Source organism: Excalfactoria chinensis, chromosome 1 (assembly GCF_039878825.1).
Source record: "Excalfactoria chinensis isolate bCotChi1 chromosome 1, bCotChi1.hap2, whole genome shotgun sequence".
Taxonomy (NCBI): domain Eukaryota; kingdom Metazoa; phylum Chordata; class Aves; order Galliformes; family Phasianidae; genus Excalfactoria; species Excalfactoria chinensis.
The window spans coordinates 69,487,737-69,513,203 of NC_092825.1; the positions used below are offsets into that span (position 1 = coordinate 69,487,737).

Below are 25,467 nucleotides of genomic sequence, written 5' to 3' on the forward strand. Positions count from 1 at the left end.
TAGAGCTGCCTAAATTATTGGTTTGTATATGTAAAATTCAATAAATAAATTGTTAATATAACCAGAAATTTATTAAACTTTAAATGTAAACTTTATTCGCTGTTTCATCTTCATATGAGTAAGCTAACTCCCAAACTTTCTGTCATGATGAAAACAGCAGGAGCATAGTTGTGTGTAAATACATAAAGTGTTTTTCTGAACCTAGACAGTGATGTATCATTATGAAGGCAATGGAATGCGCATCACAGATAATATAAATGTAAAAATGCAGTAATGCTTTGAATTGGAAAAGCAGGTACTGTATGTAAGATGTATTTATAAACTTATTCCATGGTATTCAGTGTAATTTTGTATAGCTCGTAACTAGCATTAATATACATACTGTGTCTCTTGAAGCATGTATGGTATTCTTGCTACTAACCATCTATTTTACAGCACAGAGTACATTCGACCTCTTGAAGCACTCAAGCCAAAATCCTCACCAAGACGCCTAGCCCTTGCTGATCCTTGGGCATTTAGCATTAAAATTACCTTCTTAAGAATTTCAAGATGCCTTGTTTTGTTCTTCTACCAACTGCTGCTATAAATGAGATGCAGCACACAGTCCTTCCTTATCTCTGCAGTACCAAATGCTCAGAAGTTGAGCATGGAACTTCCGGGCTGCACTACTGGCAAGAAACTCATTGTAAGAGATTTAAAATGCAGCAATCCAGTGAGCTTCCGTCACAGGGGCGGCTGCAGCGTCCTCAGAGAGAGCTGCCCCTGTCCTGCGTAGTCTTACCACTACTGATGGGAGGTACAGCTGTACCTGACCGACCTCACCCCGCGTTGCGGAACCCTGCTCTTTCAAATTCCTCCTTCCATATACCTTCAATTGCTTGACCCTGCCTGTGTCCTTGTCACCTCTGCCTCTGTGATCCTCCCCTGCTTTAGGAAGGCAAAGAGCAAAAGAATTCGTAAGAAGGTACTAATAAGTTACTTTTTTTGTTGTTATTGTCGATTTGTTTTTTACTTTCTTGTTGTCGCTAACCACGACAACACGGCGAGAGAAATAAACACACTCCACTCAACTTCCGATTATTTCTCTCTCTCTTTACCCATCCTGCTTCTTATCCAGAAGGAAACGAATCGCTTTGGGTGTTTTGCTAAGCTTACCCCTCCCCTTTGTAGGCGGGAAATAGCGCACGCAGCTCCTCTCTCGAAGATGGCGGCGGGCTGGGCCGTGTCTGCTTCGGGCCGGTGGCCCGCACTGGCGCGGTGCTGCTGGCGGGCAGAGGTGGCTGCTTACTTCTCTGCGCCAGCTGCGAGCAGCAGGGAAGCCCAGCAGAGGGAAGGTGAGGATGGCCCTGCGCGCTCCGCGGTACTGCTGCCGGGCATGAGGCTGAATCCGGGCCGTGCCTGGTTACGAGTGGTGGGGCTGAGTGGTAGGGCCTTGAGGGCGGAGGGGAAGCTCTGGTCCGCCGCCTTTCTCCCTTCGGGTCAGGATTGTGCTTGTCTCAGCAGACCAGTGACTGAATTTAAGTATTCTAATTCAGAATCTCACGGTTGTTAAGGGATATGAGCTTTCATTGCGTGTTTGTTCTTGTGTCTGGCTTCAAGCTGATCGGTTTTGCCTTCTCAGAGTCCAGATGACTCCAGAGTGTTTAGACCCCCGTTGGTCAGGGCAGTTACCAGCATTTTTCTGAGGGTAGTCTGGACATTTGTCATTTGTAGATTGCCAGGTTTGTAAAAGGGCCCTTGAGCAGTGTCAGGTGGTGGGGCTCATTAGGGCACTCCTAATCAGAGACTGCAGATGTTTATGAGTGAAGGAATACGGCTGGTATGAATTGTGTATGTCTGTTTATGAATGCTCCACAGAGATAAAAGTACTTGTTGCAGAGCCCTATTTGTATTCTTTATTTTAAGTTTCTTTATAGCAGGAGCAGGTAGAATGGAATTATTTCATGATATGTTTATAAGTTGGTTTTGCAAGAGGAAAAAAATAAGTGTGGAATGTGCTGTATTTTTCAACAAAACAACATAATAGTTTGTATTGAAAAATATTCCTTATTTTTTTTCCCCTCAGCTTCGACAAGGAGAAGAGGCAGGACATCACAGTCCGTAAGATCTGTAAGAACTGAGTCTGTTTGCAGCTAACCCAGAAGTGGCTGGGAACATTTGCCTTGCTCTGAGTTTTAATAGTTTCTATAGGAACCCCTAAAAACAAGATGAACTGATTTAATGTGAATCAATTCCAGAGTGTGCACTTAACAGTTTTAATCTCCTAACTGATTTCAATCTGTAATCTCAAAAAAGCAAGAGAAAGGAAGGCTTGTGCAGAGACCATGTACTGCAGGTCTTAAATGTAACTTAAGGTTGCATGTAAAAGAAAAACAAGTACTTTAATGTTGTTTTCAGTACAGATTGGCAGGATTTGTAGTGTTTGCTTTCTGGCATAATTAAAAAACATCTGTTTACATGTATAAACGAAATTGTTCTTGCACAGTAGAACTGGTCTGATATCCAAGGATATCACTGATATCACTAGGAGTTTTGTTATCTCACACACAAATTTCAAGAGCAGTGTGACATGTTTTTACAAGCAAGTACTTAGAAATGGACCAGGTGTAAATTTTTGTTCCCAAGTACAGATTTAATGATGAAAACCAATTGACATCATATGTATGATTGTCTTTTACCCTTCTAAATGTAAATAAAAGAATCAACGAATGAAGGCTTTGGAAAAAGAAATGGTGGCTTTAGTTTTTTCATGTTCATGTTCTTGCCTCCTGTAGTGAACACTTGGGCACTTCAGGCAATTCAGTTTTATTTTCAGACTCTTTCCTTCCTCCACTTCTTCCCCAACCTGCCAAGGCTTCTTTTGAAGTGTTTCTGAAATAATAGATTTTTATTATTTAGACTGGGAGGGGCACGGAACCTAAACCTTGAGAGCTTCTCTTTTTAAAAATTCCTTGGGAAATGAACACTAATTTTTTTATTTTTTTTTTTACATTAAGGCATGTCATGAAATTTTTAGTTATGAGAATTTATCCCTGAATAACTTTCACCTATATTCCTGCTTGATATCACAAATCAGCACATCTCCCATCAAACTTGTACAATCTTCATTTTCTTAGCATATACCTCCCAGAACTGAGAGGATGGCTGTTGACCAGGACTGGAGCAGTGTTTATCCAACAGCAGCTGTGTTTAAACCTGCATCTGTGCCTCTTCCAATTCGAATGGGTTACCCAGTGAAGGGAGGAGTACCTCCACCAAAAGAAGGCAACTTAGAGCTTATGAAGGTAAGTCACATTCTATTAGTGTGCAACAACTCTGAAAATTATTATTCATTAGGACTGAACTATCTTAACTGAAATAGTTTTACTGGGTGCTGTTTTCTATGAATTGAAAAATGTCCTATGTAACTTTTAAATTAAAAAGTCACAAAGACAAATCTTAAAAAGAAATACAAGTGAATCAAATCAGGCTTTGATTGGGTTATCATGCTTGTGACTTATTACTGAACTTAAATATTTTCCTGAATTAAGCTTGAGAAGAGTTTTCTTATCTTTATCTTCTATTGTATATGTTGAATTAAGTTAACAAAGTCTGAAAATGTAACCAAATTTCAGTAATGCCCCTTTAATTATGAAGGGACAAAATGATATTATTTTGGTAACTCTTGGTATGTTTATTTTAGATTCCCAATTTTTTACATCTTACTCCTCCTGCAATTAAGAAACACTGTGCAGCTCTCAGAGGTAGGATTTGGTTTGTTTACTTTTGTTGTTACTTTCTTTGCCTTTTTCTTGGTGTTTTTTTGGTTTCTATTGTGGTGGACAGAGCTGTTATTTATAGCTGTCTCTCTTAAAAGACAATTCAAAGTGTAACTGTCTGATGAGGTAGTAAGTGAGATATGATCCATCTCCAAAGCTGCTTTTTTTGTCAGGTTTTGGCTAGTATAGTATGCATTCCAAAATAGCTTTGACGTGGATGTTTGCTGTGAGATGGGTTACAAGCTGATTGACAGTCTGGTGGTCCAGGCTGCCTGAAGAAGGGAAAATAGATGAACTGTTCTTGAAATAGATGAAAAACCCTTGCAGTTACCATCTTTGGTTCTCATGGGAAGCTGCAGCTGCCTAAACATCCTCTGGAAGGTTAGCAGAATGGTATAGAAACAATCTTGAACACTTGTTGAGTGCTGTCAGTATTACTGTGTTCAGATCCTGGGCAAACTGTCCATGAGAAAGTTGTTTTATATGTGCTAGTCGCAAATATGGATGAATTGGCTGTGGATTTGAAAGCTGATGGCAACCCTTGATTCTGAAAAATGATGTTGGAGTTCAAGATCTTGAGAGAAGTGTGGAAGACATCTAGCATATTAACTGCAATTTGTTAATCTACCAGTTGACTACAAGAGATGCTCTTCTGGATTTGTTGTTCACAAACTAGGAAGAACTGGTTGCACTTGGGAAGACTAGGGGCAGCCTTGGTGACAATGACCCTGAAACTGTGGAGTTTAAAATCCTGAGAGAACTGCAGCCAGAACTTCAGAAGAATGATATTGGCTTATTCAGAAGTCTGCTTGGCAGATCACATTGGAGATAGCTGGGGTGGGAGAAAGGGAGCTCTTAGGACTGCCTCCTAAAAGCACAAGAATAGTCCATTCTAGTCCACAAAAATTTGAGCAAGGACAGCATGGGTGAGCAGGGAACTCCTGAGTGACCCAAGATACAAAAACAAAGATTACCTGGGTTTACTCGGATTACCCAGGATGGACAGAATATTTTTGTGTGAAAATTTCATGAACGGTTAGAGAGAGTGTGTCAGAAACAACAGGTCAGTCAGCTTCACTGTAGTCTTTGAAAGGTTATGAAGCAAACCTGTAAACCATTCCAAGTATGTGGGAAGTGTGCATTGTAACAAGCTGGGCAATAACAGAAGATCACATTTTCTGATAATGAGAAACCAACCCCTACAATTCTGTGATTTTGTGATAAAGGAGGGAGTAAAACAGGTATACAGGTATTCAGAGGGATGTAAAGAGACAGGGAAAAAAAACTGCTGCTAGGACTTCCATGAAGTGAGCTAAATGTAAATAGTCAAGTGACTGGGATGGAATAATTCATGCCAGTTGCATGTGAGGCCTGCAGTGGACAAATGGCTAGAAAGCAGCTTTGCAGAAAAGACCATGGAGAACTCAGCATGCCTTTGAAGGTCGAATGTGGAACAGAAGTGTACCCCTGCAACAGTGAAGTTTAACTATATTCTGGGTTGTACTAGTAAAAGTGTAGTCAACATATTTAGGAAATGATTGTTTTTCACCCCCATCTTTGTAATTTCTGTGACTACATCTGGAATACTGTGTCCAGTTCTGAGGAACCCAGTACAAAAAAAGACATTGAAATACTAGAGTGAGTCTAACAATGATGCTGCCATTGCCTGTGAAAGAGTATATCGTTTCTCTAGAACTACTTCTAAAACCTTAAATTACAGTAAATTTAAGAAAAGACAGAATTTACTTGGATTGTTTTCTTTTATTATGTAGATTTCTGCACTGAATGGCCAAGTGCTTTGGACACCGATGAAAAATGCGAACAGCATTTTCCTGTTGAAATCGAGACAGTGGATTATGTTTCTGCAGGTACATCTATTCGTAATCCCAAAGCAAGAATAGTGACTTTAAGAGTAAGTAGTACTCTCGGAAAGCAATCGCCTTTGTTTTTAAACCCTAAATACTTTCTTTTAAAACATCTTAGAAGTGTGGGAATGTGGGAAATGGTTCATTGAGTGACCAAAAAAAGCAGCAAAGGATTTCCTTATATATTGCAGCATATTATACATTGAGTTCTAATGTTATGGATATATATTTATAAATAAATTTTGAGCTCTGATACACACAAAATAACATATGTTCTTAAAAATCAACTTTTCCTTAAGTAGACAGACTAGGTGCTATGTTATCATTTGAACATTGTGAGGCTGCATGTTGTCCTTTATCAAGAAGACTTTTTTTCCAGAGATCTCTTTTCTTTGGCTGAGAAATCTTAGTCAAATAGTACCTGAGGTCAGAGGTCCTCATTTTTTTGGCTTTGTTGTGTTGTCTGTGGCTTGTACTCTGCATATAATCAGAAAACTGTTATATCAGATGTTGTTTCAAATAGCTGATTGGTGCTGTAGTTGTGGGAGTCTCAACTAACCACTGTTCAAATATTTAGACTTTCATAATGCTAATATTCAATGTGCTCTGACTTGGGATGCTTAATATTAGTTTGATAGAATATTATGGAGATAAACAAGAAATGAATAGTTTGTCCACAGCCTTTCTAAATATTTAATTCCTTGAGAAGACAAAATACAGGAGAAGAGATGGTTGCATTGGGAACAAAAGACCAAGAACCAGAAGGGAAAAAGAGAGTCAGCTTTCTAACTTCACTTAGTATATGCCCTGTAGAACTGGGAGATCTGTTCATCTGCTTATTTATTTTCATGAGTTCTTTTTAAATAACATGCCTTTTGAGACTAGATTTGAGCCTATTCTAAAAGCAGCATCAGTGGAGTCAGTGATGGCTGTGTTCTTTTGCTGCAGAAGCTAAAATACTGCTTGATAGCACCTCATCATCTAATTAGGGCAACCAAACAGCAGCAGTTCACTTTATCTGTAGGAAGCTACATCTTCCCTTTAGATTGTGAAAATTAATTGGTTGGAATTTAATTTGGTTTGTCATTGACTTAAATATACATTTCACCAAACCATTGGCAGTAGTTTCCCTTTTTTGTCATTGCATGTTCGGGTTTAACTGTTTGTCTCTTAATTCACGTTCCTAGTCAAGGTCAAATTTTCACAGATTTGTATGTATCATAAATAAAATTCACTGAGAATATAAGCCTCCAGCTTTATGCTGGGCTGTGAATGTACAGATGGAGGTGCACATTTGATCTTGCCCTCCCACCCCCATCATCACTCCTGTGTTCAAAGTATTCTGTGGACAGGTCATGGTATCATGGGTAGAACAAAAAGCTCAGCTGCTTGGTCAAGCAAAATTCAGTCTCCTCCGAGTAAAAACAGTAGATCGTGAGAGCGTGTAAGTTTCTTGCCTTCTAAATCATGTAAAATGTTACTAAATGTAAGTCTCTTCTTTTAGATGGGGTTCTTGAGACACAAGATGTTGGTCTAAAAGATATGTTGCAGTGGAGAGGATAATTCAAAATGGAACACAGAAATAAGTTTGTTTTATCCTTTCTAAATCTTCCATTAATATTAGTAGACCCTGATTCTTGTAAGGCTTAGTATGGATGTGCATTAGTCATGTGTGTTAGAAAAAGGAGGGGTTGGAGTGCAAGAGAAATGTGAAACTGTCTGTATGCCTTTTTCAAGTTACAGGTGTTCTGATCTCAGACTTCATTAATAAATTAATTGTCTAGTATTTTGTGATTAATCCTCTGACAACAGAAACCTCTTTGGGAGGGAGAAGAGAGATTTAAAAGTGACAGCAGATGACACTGTGTCAGATAGGGTTGAGTTTGTATCAGTGAGAACTTTTTCTGTTTGCTTTGTTACAGATTGCACTAAACTTTCTCATGGGTCTTTAAGATATAATTATTAAGAAAACAATGAAAACTGTAAGAATTAAAAGCAGCAAAAATTCTTTAAGAGACTTTTTGTTTAAGTTGAGATCTTACTGTAGATGCTCATTTTTCATCTGTTGTAGCCTGGTGCCTGTATTTCTTGGTACCAAGTTTATCATAGTCTGGTCCCAAGCGCAATTGTCAGAATTATGCCCAACAAATGGATTTAAAATGAAACTATTTTTTAAGCAATCCATTATTCTTTGTGGAGCTCTAGCTTGTCTAAAATTCAACATAAAATAGCATGCAACATTCCTGCACACAATTATAAGCTCTCTAAACCATATCCTATTTTTGAAGCAAGAAGCCATGTAAATATGTCATCACTTTGAATTTTTTTTTGTGTTCCTGTAGCATAGGTAACAGACCAGATGGTTTTCTTATACAAGATTCCTGAATTTGATAAGTTCCTTTGAACTGCAGTGACATCTTAGGAAGGATATAGAGATGGGTGGAAAAAAAGCAGTGGTCCAATTCATAAGAAGCATTTAATGTCTTAAAATTTTTAGTATTGATGATCAACTTACATTTTTAACCCCATATATCTTCAGATATTTAGCTTTGCTGTTTGCTACTGTACGAACATTTAATAGCTAAAAATACCTTGCTTTACTTGTCACACTTGTAACCACACTCAGAAGTTAGCTTCAGAGTAACTACTTAATTATGGGCTTTCTGTGTTGTGGTAGTTTTGTTTTTTTCTTTTTAGATAAATAACATTTATTTCCTTATGTTTGTGGATTTTTTTATTTTTTTTATTTTCTGATACTGAAAGAAAAGGGAAGCTGTTAATATGGTGATTTGATGAATTATGTGAAATGGATGTGGTCCCTTAGGTTTGTATGCGTCTTTAGTATACTTGTATTAATGATCTAATAATGATAGTGAAAATTCTGAGTTGATGACTCTTGATTTCTTTCCTTCCTTTCTGGATGCTTGTAACAAATATATTAAGATATTTAAAAGTATTACCCTTATTTAACTGTATCTAAAAAACAGAAACTTGCTCTAAACATTTTCCACATTAAGTTCATATGAGTGTGAAGTGATGCTACAGATGAAACTGACGGCTTTTTTTCCCTTCTGAAAGAAGTTTAAGTAGAAACATTCTCTCTACCCTTCTGGTATTTGAATGAGGAGAAATCTATTACTTGAATATTCACACTGTATTTGCTGTGTGTTTAAAAGCTTAAGCTTTTAAGCATAAAAGTGATAAAACTGGAAGAAACTCTAAAAATGGATATTTAATAACTATGCTTTTAATTCCAGATGAAAGATATGTCATATCATATCTGAAAATATTCTTTGGGGTGCAGAGATTGAATTCCTCCGAATAATCAATAGTGTTTTCTCTTCTACTTCAAGGTTAAACTTTCTAACCTGAATTTGGATGACCATGCAAAGAAGAAGCTCATTAAACTTGTAGGAGAGAAGTACTGCAAGGATACAGATGTTCTCACTATTAAAACAGACAGGTATGATTGCAGGATAAAAAAATGTCAGCGTTGGTAGTTGCAGTGTAGAAAGGGATCAAATCTTTTCCAGCTTAATCATTATTAGTGCTTCTGTTTGTGTTAAATTTTATGGACAAATCACATAATATAAGGCATAATCTTTTAGTATTATCAGATATTGCATTTGGGAATCTTTATTATAAGTAGTAAGTTTTTTCACGAACAGCTTCTGTTACAACAATTATCTAAAGAGGTGTGGGCAAGAAAAATGAGGACATCAGACATTTTTCAGTGTTTTGATCTTCTAGATTTAAAAAAAAAAAAATCATTGTAATTATTCATGTTTATTTTCAGAAAACTACACAGGAGATGTTTGTTTTGTGTTTGAATCCTGAAGTATTTAAGAGAATACATATGTATTGCAATGTGCTTTATTTCATATCTTGCATTCACTGTTAAGAAAAAAAATACTGGTAGTCTTAGCTGTTAGCTTTTTTTAAACTATTATGATTTGTTTTCCCATAATTAATTTCCTGACATTCAGTAGAAAACACAGCCTTATTTCTACTATTAAATGGATGAAGTTATGTATCCCTTTTGTCTTGAAAGCCTGGGTGGCTTACTGGGACCACATGAGCTGTAGTTTCTTTCCCATGGCAAAACTTACTTTGTGGCTAATAGGATAGGTGAAAGGAGTTTTACCTCTATTGTATTTGTTAATGTCTCATGCGTCATTCCTGGAGGATTTTTTAATGTGCTTATTAATATTTCACTTTATTTCCAGTAAACTCTGCGGCTTAATCTCTGTGCAGTATCCATTTTGTTCTAGGCTAGTATTTGGAGTACTTTTAAACTGTGGTTTCTTCTCTGTGAAGGAAGTATGAGGAGGAAACTTTAGTCCTTTTAAGAGATTATCTGCTAGAATAGTCCGTAGCCATTCAGATGAGTGTTTTCAGAGCATCTCAGATGTAGTCTGGTATGATTCAATCTGTTCTGCATTCATCAGTAAGACACATCAGGGATCAAAAAGAAAATGTATGCTCTTATAGGCTTATTTCTGATGACGACTTTTATAACAGTGCTAACCAGTGCTTTTATAACAGTGATAACCAGTGCTAGAATTTTCAGAGCTACCATTGTGGGAAATCTGTGTTTTTATTAACTCATTAACTTCAAAAATAACAGGCAATCCCATCTTGGAGGTGTTACAGCTTTTTAAATGGAAAAGTAATACCTTGAGTAGCATCTGTCAGTAAAGGCTGGAAGTACAGATATAAAATATTTCTTAAATATTTATTCTTTGGAAATATGATTAATTCAGAGTTAACTAGGATCACCTACTTATTTCAACTGGAAAACTGAATACTCCTTTTACTGTCTTGATTTTGGCATAAATGTTCATAAAATGCAAGAAAAGACATTTTTCATACATTGTGACAACCGTACTTCTTACTACTTATGGTTCCCATTGATCCTTAGAACAACTAAAAAGTTCATGATTTATGGTTTTTGTGTAACTTATATCATTAAAGAATATGGTTCCACAGCCACTGTAATCAGTAGTGCTGATGAAAGAGTTTGTCTCTCAGAATGAAAGTGAGGGGAAAAAAAAGAGCCAGTTTTGACTGCTGTCAGTCTTGGGTGTGGTTCACAGAGCTACTGGAACTGAGATGCCTTATTGTGTACAGCACAAATGGTTTCCTAAGTTTGAGTTTATCGGCTATATGTTATTCTAAGAGAGAATAGAACTCTTGCTTATCAAAAAACTGGGAAACAAAGGAGCCTCTTGGAAGAGGTGAGAGAAGGAGGAGGTTCCCGGTGATCAGCATGAGGAAATGAATAATGTCACCAAAATCGCAGCAGTCATTTTTTATTACTTGTTTTAAGAAGTGTTTTTGCAGCACTGTGCCTTCTGGACAAATGCTGCTGGTGATCTTGTTTTGTTTTAAAGCTACACTGACTTGGAGACTCTTCCTGTCTAGATTTAGTAGATCGTCTGTTCTGAACTATGTTGAATTGACTTTCTCACCTTTTTCTTCCTTTCAGATCTAGGGGTAAAGAAAAAAATCAGATCGTAAGGCAGTCTGGACTAATACATGTTGGATTCAATTTTGGCTATTTCTAGCAGAGGGAAAAGTGGAATGCAGCATATGTTAGTCTTGTTTTTAACAGGTTCTGGAGATCTGTAAATTGTTTTTGTATGTTTTCCTTTAAACTTGCAGATGTCTATTCTTTCATGTTTTTATTGATCATGTTATTTCTGGTAATGTGTAATTCAGAAATGTGTGAATCAGACAGACGTATTTCCATGGAATTGCCTACATTACAGATTAGAAGTTTTGGGAAGTTTATTATTTTTTTCCAAGTATGTTTACATATTTATAGTAGTTGGATTTCAAAAAGACTAGCTTTGTTCATTAATTTTTCAGGTGTCCACTAAGAAGACAGAACTATGATTATGGAATACATCTCCTCACGGTTCTGTACCATGAATCCTGGGTAAGCAGTTGGGGAAGAAAATCTCTTATGCTCTCTTTCTCTTTCCATCTACATAAGCTAAATGTTACCTGAAACTTCTAAATATGTTTTCTGACTGTACAGCTTAAGGAATGCTACCCTAATTTCTTTTCCCCATCACATTTCTTCAAATTCAACAAAGGTGATGATGCTTGGGTCATACTTCCACAGTTAACTTAGACTTCATTTCATTACCTTTATAAGGCCTATGCTGTTTTTATTTTGTGTGAGTATTTTATATCTATGTCTGAAATGTTACATCAGAGGGTTGGAAACTTCTGTAAAATTCCCTTTTAAGACAGATTTCGTTCAAATTTATCTGACTTGACTAATTAACTGATTCAAATTAGTTTAAGTTTCACACATAACTGAGTGTCACATATGTCATAATGATGTTTGTTTGCTGGAAAAGTCTCCCTAGGTGAATAAGTTTGTTTTGTCCTAGAATCATAGAGTGGCCTGGGTTGAAAAGGACCTCAAAGATTATCTAGTTTCAACCCCAGTGCTATGGGTGGGGTTACTAACCACTAGATATGGTTGACCAGAGCCACATCCACCCTGGCCTTGAATGCCTCTAGGGATGGGGCATTCACAACCTCTCTGGGCAGCCTGTTCCAGTGCACTGCCATCCTCTGTGTGAAAAACTTCCTCCTAATATCTAACCTAAATCTCCCCAGTTTTAGTTTGAAACCATTCCCCCTTGTCCTATCGCTGTCCACCCATGTAAACAGTTGTTCCCCTTCCTGTCCCTTCAAGTACTGGAACACCACAATGAGATCTCCCTAGAGCCTTCTCCAAGCTAAACAAGCCCAGTTTCCCCCAACTTTTCTTCATAGGAGTGGTGCTCCAGCCCTCTGATCGTTTTAGTGGCCCTCCTCTGGACTCATTCCAAGAGCTCTGCATCTTTCTTGTGCTGGGGCCCCAGTGCAGTATTCCAGACAGGGCCTCACAAGAGCTGAGTAGAGGGGGTCAATCACTTCCCTCTCCCTGCTGGCCACCCCTTTCTTGATGCAGTCCAGGATGTAGTTGACCATCCAGGCTGCAGGCATGCACTGCTGGCTCATGTCCAGCTTCTCATCCACTGGGACCCCCAAGTTCTTTTCCACAGGGCTGCTCTCAAGGAGTTCTTCCCCCAGTCTGTATAAATACCTGGGGTTTCCGTGGCCTGAGTGCAACACCTTTCACTTGGCCTTGTGCAACCTCATTAGGTTCTCATAGTCCCACTTCTCCAGCCTGTCCAGGTCTCTCTGGATGGCTTCCCTTTCCTCCAGTGTGTCAACTGTACCACACAGCTTACTGTCATCTGCAACAACTTACATGGTGATTTATGCAAATGAAAAATAAATTAGGATCATCTTTAAAAAATAAAAAAATAAAAAAAAAAATCTTTAAAGGCAAAAGCATGTATTTGAAGCTATAAAATACTACATCATAAAAAGTTACTTACTAATTAGGATCTGTTGTTTCCTGATCTCTTTTAATCCATGGCTGTAACTTGGAAGTATTCTGTTTTTAAAATATTCTCACAAATTTTGCTTTAAGCTGAAAGGAGTGAAGACTGAAAGTCCTATTCTGAGCTCAGAATGAGGACATCATCCCCAGTTTCTGTTTGCTTTAGAGATAGTTGGCACTATCAAATAGTGTAATTGTGCTCTTTGTATGTGTTATAATTTCCATGGAAACTAATTAGATATTTTTGGAGCAGTCTACATATGATCTGCCAAGCTGGGTGGAAACATTAATATGTTTGAGGGTAGGAAAGACATCTGGATTTCCCAGGATTGTGTCTGGAGTGAATTCACTAAATGAAAAAGTGTGATACATTAAGTACATTATTAAACAGCAGATAAAATAGTTGTATTTCTGCTGCTTTATGTGATTGTACTTCTGAATGCTGTAACCTCAGCTTTTAAGATATTAAGTGGTTTTTAAAAAGTAATGGTTTCCTGCCCCCAGGTGGTTAAGAAGAGCACATAATTGGGACTGGTAGTTCATCACTATGAAGTGAAATCCTGTATAAGTTTATAGTGGAAGGGAGAATGAAGTGGAGCATACAGTTAAGTTATGAATAAGAAAAAATATTACTAGCACCTATAAAGGTGGTGGATCTGGAAAAGATAGTGAGAAGGAAAGAATTCACAGTTGTATTAAACTTGACAAAAGTACAAGAAGTGTATCTTGACCATGAAATACTGTTGCAACATGACTTTCAATGAGCACAAGGCAAAATGATGCAGAGTGGAGGATGTAATTCTGCACTACACAGATGAGATCTTAAAAATTAGTGAAAAGATACACAGAAATAGAAAGTGAAAGGGCATCTCTTAACATAAATCTGACATACTAAAATCAATAATAAAATTGTGCACACTTTTGATCTCTCACTTTTTCTAAAAGCGTAAGTACAGAATTAAGATTATAAAAGATTTGAGACTAGAACAGTAAGATTGTAGGAGTAGAGATAATTGGATTGGTTTCTGATAGAATATGTACAGTAATAGCCAAAGGTCTTCTGGATGCTTCCCTTTGTCATGTGCTTGCATTGCAGTTAATACTCGAACAGAAGGGACAGGAAAGTTGAAGCAGAAGGGAGACCTCCAGTTGCTTTGCTAACTAACTGCCCACCTACTCCAGTTGCTTTGCTAACTAACTGCCCACCTACTCCAGTTGCTTTGCTAACTAACTGCCCACCTACTCCAGTTGCTTTGCTAACTAACTACCCACCTATTCCAGTTGCTTTGCTAACTAACTACCCACCTACTCCAGTTGCTTTGCTAACTAACTATCCACCTACTCCAGTTGCTAACTACCCACCTACAGTTGCACTACGCTTGCTTGCAGTGGAGTGAATGTTTCAAATTACCATTGATTATCCCAAAATCCATAGTAAAGTCCTCCTCCAGACTCAAATTCACAGTTACATTGTTGTATGGTGGAATAATACAATGATGGTAACAGATATTCAAAAGATTATTTATTGGGAAATCTCACCAATATGAATGCCTTCACTGGGAAATGCTGAGGCAGTCTCCAGGAGATGCTGCCCTAGTGGTGGTCAGCCCTTAAATGAGGTCTAGAGGAGATGGAGTCAAGCTCCACCCCTCCCGGGAGCACAGCTAGCTTACTCTCACCTGTGCTCCCACAGCTGACCCAACACTTGCCTCAGCTTAATTAATCAGAGGTTCAGGCTGTGATTACCAGTTTCCCTTACAATTGTTTTGCCTTTTTTCTCTGTGGTTGTTTGAAGCCATTACAAGTAAAGATATTTTTACCACTTCAGGTTTTATCAGGAGAACTTGGAAGCAATAGAACATTGCGGTTTTCATAGTTGGACTTTAATATTTTCATCTGGATTAAAAAAAAAAATTCTGAAATCTAAGCAGGCCTTGTTGTGAACATTCACAATGCTATGACCTGTGGGTTGTAAGATTGAAATGGCAGGTAGAAGATGGCACTCATGTCTTGCTGGAACTCTCTCCGTGTGTGGGAAAGAGATGCACAGAAAACAAAAGGAGGGCTGTAATCCAGTGATTAGTGAAAGATAGGTATGTAGCTATGAGTTTTGTTTATTTTTAGACTTTTGTTTAAATGTTGAGTCTTTGAGATTGCAGAATAATAAATTGATAATTTTATCATTCTTGAGTGTTCTTTCTCAGTATGTTTTTATATCAGTAACAAACGGAGGGTGAGGTAGGGGTGATTTCTAAATGCTGTGATACTTAGTTTTGAAGTATGTTGCATTTCCTTGTGAATTCGCTCATAATCAAAATCCAACAGATTTTATAGATATAATTTTTACAGTTGTGTCATATTTTAAGTATTTGAGAGAGCATCTCACAGGGGAGATAGGCATTAGCAAAATCAGCAGAAAATAAAGGGTGGGACCATTAATATCACCACTGTATTTGGTGAGATCAGAATCTTACTTGTTTCAAATAACAGAAAACAAACTGAGTGAAACAAATGTCTTTCAGCTGAGCTTTCAGAGGCATGAAGGTTCTAGAAAAAAGGTGCAGCCGCTTCAGCCCAGGGAAGTTGTGGTGTTTTTGGAAGAGGCAGTCTGGTTGATGGTGACTACTGAGAACTAAAAGATAGTGACAGAACCATATATGAAGCCTGTGAGTTTCATTAAGTATGAAACAGTCTCTTACATCCACTATTATTTTTAAGGCAAAATTGTGTTGAACTGCTCTTGTACCTGATATCATCAGATACAAATATGTTTTGCCTATTTACAAAATGTCTGTAAGTTGCATACTAAATAATATGGTTTAGTGTTTAGTGTCTCCAAAGAGAAAAGTACATAATTATTGAGTCCTTTTTGACTAGAAGCTACCTTATTGTTTGGAATATGTTAACATAGCTGCCATTTGTTACCTGAAAATCTGTGACTTTTCTATCTCACAGATAATCTTTTATTTCCATGAAGTGCTAAGAAATAGGTGAAATAATTCCAGCCTATATAGAGTTTCTAAATTGACTTGCAGTTTAGAGAACTGTCAAAATCACTGAATCCTAGAAGTTGTAAGGGATCTCTAAAGATCATCTTGTCCAAACCACCTGCTAAAGCGGGTTCCCTACAGTAGATTACATGGGAAAGCATCCAGGTGGGTTTCAAATAAATCTAGAGAAGGAAATTCCACAACCTCAATGGGCAGCTTGTTGCAGTGCTCAGTCACCCTTGAAGTAAGGAATCTTTTCCTCATGTTTGTGTGGAACTTCCTGTGTTCCAGTTTGTGCCTGTTGCCCCTTGTTCTGTTTTGGAGACCTACTGAAAAAATCTTGGGTCCATCTTCTTGACACTTGCCCTTTATATATCAATAACTGTTGATAAGATTCCCATCTTAGCCTTATCCAGGCTGAGGGTCTCAGACTTTCTCTGTGAGAGATGTTCCTGGGCCCTAATCAGCATTGTGTCCCTGCTGGACTCTCCCCAGTAGTTCCCCGTCTTTCCTGAGCTGGGTAGTCCAGACAAAGTACTCCAGCTGTGGCCTCAGCAGGGCAGAGCAGGGAGAGAGGAGTACCTCCCTTGACTTACTGCCCATGCTCTTTTTAGTGCACCCCAGAATACCATTGTCCTTCTTTGCCACAGTGGTGGTTTGCCATTAATCTGTTGTCCTCCTAGACACCTAGATCCTTCCCTGCAGAGCTCCTCTCTTGCAGGTTAGCCCTTAGATTGTACTGATATGTGTAGTTATTCTTCCTCAGGTGTAGGACACTTCACTTGCTCTTGTTGAACCCCATCAGGTTCACAGTATCACAGTATCGTGCGAGTTGGAAGGGACCTTAGAGATCATCGATTCCAACTCCCGGGATTCGAGCCTTTCTGTGTAGCAGAGTGGCACTTGTACCACTTGTGCCACAGGGGGGATTCGAACCCCAGGCCTCCGGTGTTGCAAGCAGCACCTCATACCACTGCGCCTGTTCAGGACTCCTGGGGAACATCACTAGCTACTAGGACTCTAGCTAGACTCTGCTGCTGATCACAACCCTCTGAGCTTTGCTAGTCAGCCATCTCTCAATCTGCCTCACTTGTCCACTCATCTACCCCATGCATTTTTAGCTTGCCTACGAGGATTTTATGGGAGACAATGTCAATAGCCTTGGCTGAAGTCAAGGTAGACAACATCCACTGTTCTCCCCTATCTACCCACACAGTCATGACATCATAGAAATCTACCAGGTTGACTGAGCATGATTTCGCCTTATTTGTACCTATGTAGCCTACTCTTAATAAGCTTTTCTTCCACTTTCTTGGAGATAACATCTAGAGTAAATTGTTCTATACTCCTGTCCTCCCCCTCAAAAAAGGAATGAAAACCCACTTAAATTCTTTCTTTGCTAAACATTGTTAAATTTTTAACTGTTCAGACTGTTGACAAGAAGATTGACTAACATCAGTTGTGTTTTTAATTACCTTAAATATAGCTAATCATTAGCATTAGTTGTTAATGACAACTTTCAATTAAAATATCATCCCTAAAGTAAACACTGCAGAACTGACAATCCTAATCCTCCGTATGGTTGTGACAGCAATCTTAGGAAAGTTAAGCTGACAGGAAAAAAAAAAAAGCAACACAAGGAGTAAGACAGTAGAATGCTTCAGTGATCAAAGGTCCTTTCCTTTATGAAGAAGTTTCAGTATATCTTCATGCCTTTTTGATAATGTCTTTTAGGGAAGAAACAAGTTATTTGGCCAAAGTATAGTTTTAATATATATGACGCACCAGCATGTCAGATTAATCTGTTATTTTGGAAAGTTTGCAAGTCTTTACAGTGTTTAAAAGTGCAGTTTTACTTTAAAATAAGTCCTTATGCTGTCTGATGTTAAAAATCTCTATATTTGTATTAGCATATTAAAACAAAATCACTTATCTGTACCTGTTGTTCAGTACTAGTTTTAATGACTTTGGTTTTGAGATGAGGTGGTGTTTTTTCTTTGGGTTATTCCCCCCCCCCCCCCCCTCCAGTTCTTACTGGAACTGAGAAAAACAGTTGAATTACCTACTGGGCATATTATCAGCCAAGATGGTTAATGTTAGCTGAAATTCTGAATTATCTGGGATAGAATGAAGAAATCAATTTTAGTCAGTCCGTTGAAGATCCCATTCATGATCTTTAAATGATCTTTAACTTACTATATACTTACTATATTAAATGTGAGTTCTAGAAATGTGTTACACAACTTCACACAGTTTTCTTTTTTTTTTTTTTCTCTTGCTTGTATGGCTCTTACTACATTGTTTACTAACACATTAAATTTTCAGGGAATGAATATAACTATAATAACACAGACTGGGAACCTCCTTTTTGAAAGCTTTCTTTGTTTTGTTTGCTTCCTAATACTTAAAACTGAGGCTACAGCAGCTGTAATGTCCACTGTTGGGAGTTCTTGGGCACTTGTCTACCTAGTATGCTTTTTCAAATGAAAATACAATTCACTTTTTCCTCTTGCAGTAAATCTGGTTAAAAAGGTAATTATAGTTTCACTAAATACTGCCAGCTAGAGAAGATTTGGTTTTTGTTTGGTTTTCTGTTTGTGATGCGTGTCTGAATCTGAAGAGCAGACTAACATTTCATTTTGAGGCATGACCTCTACACTGCAGTAGTGAATACAGGCTTCTTGTATTCAGGAATCTTCAGGAACAGATTTTTAACCCTTCCCACCCCCACTATCAGATCCCTTCCAGCCTCCCTTGTCCTCCCAGAAGTCTAATTTTCTTTTAAAATGCTTTTTAATACACTATTCTGCTGGGAAAGATTTCAAGAAAGACATAGTTAAGTTTCCCCCACCTTGAAAATCTTCTGTGGCAGGGAAACTCTTTATTTATCAGCATATATTTCTTAATTTTGCAGAGAAGGATTTTCCTGAAGGGATAAATGTAATAACTTTAAACAGTACATTTTGAATTGGGTATTGCTTGAATGTGTTTCAAATCTCGCAATATCTTTTTGTTTGAGCCTCAAGCTTGACTCTAGTTATGTCAGTTTGGTCTAGAGGCTGACTAGGAATGTTAGCTGTGTTCCTTTACTCCTGAGAAATGCTATCCCTGTGAGAGAAGCTTTTGTTTTAAAAATGTCTTGGAATATCCCCTGTGCAGATAAATGATAAATATGTAAAGCATGATGCATTCTTGAAATAAACATAATCAATCTTAGTTTTGATTCGTATTTTTCAGATGTACAGAAATACTTTACCAACTTGTGATGCTACTGTTCTAGTGCTGTGAATTAGAGCTTGTCCATATTTGGGACTTCTGAACTCAAGGGTTGTATAAAACTAGTTATAGAAGCTGTTCTATTATTCATTGGGTGTAGTCCATAAGCTTTTCCTCTACTTCAGCTAGCCTAGTTGCATCTTCTAGCTATGTAAGTAATTTGATAAGTGGGAAGGAAGAAACTTATTCTGTGTAGAAAATGAATAGCATTTGGACACCTCTTTGAACTCTGTTTGAGACTAGATTTAACAGGCCTTGTACTTCAGAGAGCAAACGTCTCTTAGGACTAAAGATATTTTTTTGTTTGTTTTGTTGCTTTTTTTTAACTGAATTGTAGTGAGAAAGAAAGAATCTACAGATTTTGTCTCTGCTTCGGTTTTTAGTTTTAAAATCAGGTATATTTTCTTTCAGAAAACTGAAACATGGGAAAGTGAGAAGACTGAGGCAGACATGGAAGAGTATATCTGGGAAAACAGCTCCTCTCAGAGAAATGCCCTGGATACTCTACTTCAAATAAAAGCCACAGAGAATGTCAGTAATGTAACTAAGGAAGAGCTTCTTGCATCTGAAGTTGTTAGGAATTACAGAAACTCTGTAATTGCACTTAAAAATGAAGGTGAAACAGAAAGTAACATGTCTCAGTATAAGGAATCTGTGAAAAAACTATTAAATATACAAGCATTATCATAAAAGATTCTGCAGGTACACTTAGTTATTACAGAAATACTAAATTATAATATGTTGATGTTACTGTGTGATATGGATTCAAAACTTTAACCAAATTACTGATGAGTTACTTTTGAATGTAGTTAGATTTTTTTTTTTCAAATTTTTCTTGTAAACATAACTTTGCTGTGCAGGAATCTTGTTTATGAATAAAGGATGCCTTGAGTCATATTGGTGACCTGAACATTCTATTCTGTACTTTCTTAGCCTGGGAAATCTTGTCTTAGTTCTGTGTTTAATCACATTCTGGCTTCTCACACAACTTCTTTTGATGTATTATTTTTGAAAACTTTCAAGTTATGAAATGATTTAAGTTCTAAGTTCCATTAACTTTGAGGTTCTTAATTAAGAGGTCCAAAGTTTTTCAATGCTTTCCAGTCATCTCAGATTTTTTTTCTACCTCAACTTTTTTTCTGGAAAGTAAAGTTTGTGTTATTTAAGTTTTAACTGTTGGAGAGGTTTTGAAGTAAACTGAGTGACGAGAAGGCTAACATTCTCTAAATAAAAATACAGTAATGGAACAAAATGTGGCAGGGGAGCTGCGGGCTTCCTTGCTGATGCAGAACAAAGTGCAGCCTTTACTGTAGGTGCTTACAACCTTTTATACCCATGCCAGAATAACTTGGTCTCATGTACCAACCAGGTGCCTCATCTGTGTTTGTCTGGCTCAAGTACCTACTGAGCTTGTTTACTCATTAGCAAAGTAATGAAATTTCTTTGTCCCACAACAAAATAAGGTGCAAAATGGGAAGTTTATAGTTATTTACAGAATCCAAAAGTACCTTTGGAAGAAAGAATGAGGGTTGCTGAAATTGAGGGCTGGTAGAGCGGTGAGGTGAATACACTACCTAAATAGTCTTGACTCTTTGTACATTGAGGTCTTCTGTGTTCTTTCTTGTGTGTAGTATTCAGATTTGGCAAGGAAAAAAATGTGTGTGGCTTCCCACTTAATGCTGTGAAGCTCAGAAGAAATAGTCTATATGGACATTTGTGTTTAATAATTTTTGTTTTAAAGGAATTGATCTGAAACTCTGAAATGACAAGAAACTTGTCATAATTAAATGAGAATTCCTTTAAAGTACTAGTTTGAAGAGATAACTGTTACTGTACCTCCCTGGTTTACTAAGATTTCAGCTTAGAGAGAAAGCCTTCATTTTCTGGAAGGGGTAGAGGAGCTTTTGTTCATCAGACTTACAGATTTAGGGTTCCTTCTATTTACGTTCATATTAATATAAAGTTTTATCAGAAACTTGGGAAAGTTTGGAATTGATCAGGTTGTTCCTTGATTCAAGGACAATGAGAATACTGTTTAAAATTCTCATTTGAAGTACTTTTTAGTGCATTTTTCTGGCCATGAAACCAGAATCACCGAGAGTAACAGCAGTTTGACTCAGGGAATTATATGGTTGGTGGAGGAGCACTTGGCTTTCTTCCAGAGGAGATTTGGTTCTAATGTATGTATGCTACTAACTTGTGTTTGCAGTAGCTTGACTTGTACCAGATGCTCATGAATAACTCCCTTTAGATGTTTTAGGAAATCTTAAAGCTTGCTTTTTTATTCTACAAAAAAATGTCTTTATATACTCAGGGCATAGCGGCACCTTATAAAATCCTTTTTGCAACAGATAGCAATTAACTTTTTCCCTTGTTCATCATAGACTTTAAAAAGATTTAAGTAGATTCCTGTGAAAGTTGTAGCTAAAATAAGTTTGACTTAATAATAGTGATAGAAAGAACAGAAGAGCAAGGGAAACTGATTCTTCATTTTATTATGTTAGCATTTCATTAACTTGGCAACTAATTCATTTAAAAAAAAAATAATAATAAAAATAAAAAAAAAAAAAAAAAAAAAAAAAAAAAAAAACAGGCTTCTAGAGTTCTCTCTAAAGTATTTGAGCCAAGCTTATATATGTTCTATAAATGTTTTGGGAAGTACAGGACAAAAGCTGACTATCTCCTTAGAATTACAGATTCACTAAGGTTGGAAAAGACCTAAAAGATCATCCAGTCCAACCTTAGTGCCAGGGCATTCAAGTAGTGGATCATGATACCACCACATGAGCGGTGTTTGTTTTTTTTCTCATTCATTTAATGGGGATGGGAATTGCTTAGAACAATATTGGGACTGACTCAGTATGTTCCATGAACACATCCAACACCATTAAATCAAAGATACCAATTTTCCAGTCATATCTGGCACAATGACTCTTTGGTTATAGAATGCTTGGCCAAACGGCTTTAAAAATCTACATGAATGACCTGCAACTTGCTTTTAAATGTCTTTGCCACTTCCTCTCCTTACTAAGAAACATATGAGCAAGAAAAAGATCTTTATAATCCTGTATGTGCTTAGTCTAACTGCTAGAAAGGAAATACCAAATTCAGCTGCATTTGTAGCTTTAACTAATGATCTGTGTTACAGTGCAGAATCTGTGTAATGCAGTAGACTGGATCACAGGTAGACTGGATGATATTTTGAGCTCTCATCTTAGGTATTCTTATTTCTCACTTCTCCCTCAAAATTGTTTGCATTTAAGGGCAACAGTGTTTTGCTGTGATTTTGTAGAATATGTAAAACTCTGCGGTCTTAACTCTAGTGTGAATCCTCCTGACTTTGACTTGTAATAAAGAGTGTGTTTTCATGAAGTAAATTATACACCTTTATTTTCCTGTGTAACACTTGCAGACCATCTCATTGGAAACTTTCATTGTAGTTTAAAAGCTGTGAAGGGTTAAGAGTAATAGATTTGAAGGTTATAGTAATAAATACATCCTGGTCAGTGATCTGTATCATACATTATAATATAAATGCATGACTCTTAGGTTTGTGTCCCTCAATACATCTATGATACATCTATGTGCATGTGTGTGTACGTAGCACATTCTGGTACAGGGAAGTACTCAGGGTTTATGTTACTTTTAAATAGAAATGAAGATAGTTAACATTTAAATTAGGAAGCAGGGCAACCCCCCACTACATCGAATAGGAAGTAAGGGGGACCAGAAAATGATACGCATTATCTAGAGACATTGGCTTTCTCCTTGGGCAATTAATTATTCTACTGGTGTTTACTGGCCAAAAGACTGGTTCCTGACAGCCCTGACCTCAGGCAACTGTCCATTACCAATTGAAACTTGAACAGGACTGCTACTAGGGGTACTTCTTTGCGGTCATTGCTCTCTAACCTCCAAGTGGCAGATGTTTTATTTCAAATCCAAACACTTGCTTCCACAAACTGGAAGAGTAAATTCCTTGCTGCAAGGGAAAAATAAGCTGCCTCCAATGGGAAACAATCACAGAAGTTCTTGGCCCTCTGGAATAGTTGTGATGCATAGTTTCACTGGTGCTGTTGAGGAGCCTAACATTTCTTTTATCTTCCATACAAACATTCCAAAGAAAAGTTGAAATTTAGTGTTTGTTCAAACTGAAAAAGAGTTTGTCAGGATTCTGACTGATTTTTTGCATCTTAGAAGCTGCTGCAAGCACTGGCATAAGATGTCTTTAGTAAACTGTGTTAGGAATCATGAAGTAAAGTGTTGTCACTGTATGTTTTCTTGAGGTTTATTGTCTGTGTTCTGTCATGCTTTTGCCATTTAAAAGTGGCACGAAACATAATCTGCTGCTTAGATTTGACAAAAAGACTGTAGACATGATCTGGTCTTTGGCAGAGGGTCAATGTTAGAACTGGCTGGAATTTCACAAAGCGCTAAGGCTCAGATGTGACTGTCTGAAAAGTCAGTTATAGACAGTCTCCTGAACTTCTGGGTAGCCACTGATACTCCTGGCAGGAGCTGACACTCCTATTGTGTTTTTGTGTGTAGCATTGCTACAAACACAGCTAAGAAATAAAAGGACTATGAAAGAGATGTGCTATCGGAACAAAAAATCTTTCTACCTAGTCCCTGGTACCTACAATGTATGCATCAACTTTCTTGTTACTTCAGTAGTCTGTAATTAAGTAGTACTGCTACAACTGTGTTTTATACAAAGGCTGTTCTGAAAGTAATGCCTCCCATTTTATTCTGTGGGCCCATAACTTCAGAGGTGGATACTGGTGGCATGGTAGTAGAAGTTGAACATTCCTGCCAATATTTTGCAACATTTTGTTGCTGTGTGACAGATGGCAGCAGAGAGGGGCAGTCTGACAACATGGCAGCTGACATAGAAGTGGATATGAAGCAAAGGTATGGAATTGAATTCCTCCATGTGGAAAAAAATGGCACCCATTGCAATTCATCAATGCTTTCCAAATGTATGGAGACCAAACAGTGGATCTCAGCACAGTGGGGTGGTGGGTGGTGCATTTCAGAAGTGAGGAGAGCGACATGAAAGACAAGCCACCAAACAAGCTTCTTATCCTGTGTCAGTCTCTCTTTTGGGACATGTAAGTTAGTAAATATGTTCTGTCAAGAACAAAAACTTGTTATAAACTTCAGCTTCTGAAACTGCAGTGGTACTCAGTGTGCCCTAAAATATAATTTTAGGGTGGTCTTTTCCTCTCAAATCAAGCTGCTCAACTGTAGACATACATGGGACTTTCTAATTCCCTCACTATAATTGTTAAGCTTTACATAAATCTTAATATTTTTAACATAGTATCACAGTATCATGCGAGTTGGAAGGGACCTTAGAGATCATCGAGTCCAACTCCCGGGTTTCGAGCCCTCTGTGTAGCAAAGCGGCACTTCTACCCCCTGCGCCACAGGGGGGATTCGAACCCGGGCCCTTCGGTGCTGCAAGCAGCACTTTATACCACTGCGCCACCGGGGGCACACAACATAATTTTCTACATTGACATATGACAATCGATTTCATTGTTGTTTGTTTCCTTTAATAACAGTTACACTCATCTAGGAAATAGATATTTCTTACAGCTAGTGAAGAAAGCGAGAAACTCTGAGACATCAGCAAATTTGAAAGAGAAAGAATAATCCTGGTTACTGCTAAAAATGTTTGCATTGCTAAGCAAACTTCCTGAGCAAGGTTAGTCAGGGGAACATCTTGTTGATGTAGTCATTTGATTCATCTTCAGGAGAAGCAGTGTTATGAAGAGAGTATACAGGATAAAGAAACAAAGTTTGTTTTTAATTATAACGCTAACTTCTAAAGCTTTCAAAACCTTTTGTATATTTCTGTGCAACGTACATTAAATGTCCATTTTATATAAAAAAAGCAAATGATATAAATGATAAATATGTGCGGGCACAGTAAATCACAGCAAGGTGGGCAGTACAAATCAACCGTAACTGCAATTCATGAACAGTTCGTGGTTGCATTTGTGCTTTCCTTAGCCAGAAGTAGAGTTGGATCTGTCAGTGCATCACACAGCAATTAAGTTCAAAATCCAGGAAAAGTCTAATGGTACCAGGAGATAATAGCACCAGTCTAGGAGGGCTTCAGAAACATTCCAAGTTATTGTTACTAGATTGTAGTGAAAGCA

The 25,467-nt window shown here is 37.6% G+C and overlaps 1 protein-coding gene across 1 annotated transcript; it reads left to right on the top strand.

Annotated features, from left to right (window-relative positions):
• Nucleotides 1-1,175: 1,175 nt before the first annotated feature.
• Nucleotides 1,176-22,854, top strand: MRPS35 (mitochondrial ribosomal protein S35). The gene is made up of 8 exons (XM_072338455.1): nucleotides 1,176-1,334; nucleotides 2,066-2,109; nucleotides 3,117-3,284; nucleotides 3,683-3,743; nucleotides 5,531-5,670; nucleotides 8,977-9,086; nucleotides 11,495-11,564; nucleotides 19,712-22,854. The coding sequence occupies exons 1-8, from the start codon at nucleotides 1,205-1,207 to the stop codon at nucleotides 19,988-19,990; spliced, it is 1,002 nt and encodes a 333-aa protein (XP_072194556.1). The 5' UTR covers nucleotides 1,176-1,204; the 3' UTR covers nucleotides 19,991-22,854.
• The last annotated feature ends 2,613 nt before the right edge of the window (nucleotides 22,855-25,467 follow it).

Bases quoted from the DNA above. Each gene is read 5' to 3' on its own strand.
- MRPS35 (XM_072338455.1), top strand. From the start codon at position 1,205: ATGGCGGCGGGCTGGGCCGTGTCTGCTTCGGGCCGGTGGCCCGCACTG. The intron at 9,087-11,494 runs GTATGATTGCAG...TTAATTTTTCAG, and splicing joins CTCACTATTAAAACAGACAG to GTGTCCACTAAGAAGACAGA. The intron at 11,565-19,711 runs GTAAGCAGTTGG...ATTTTCTTTCAG, and splicing joins TTCTGTACCATGAATCCTGG to AAAACTGAAACATGGGAAAG.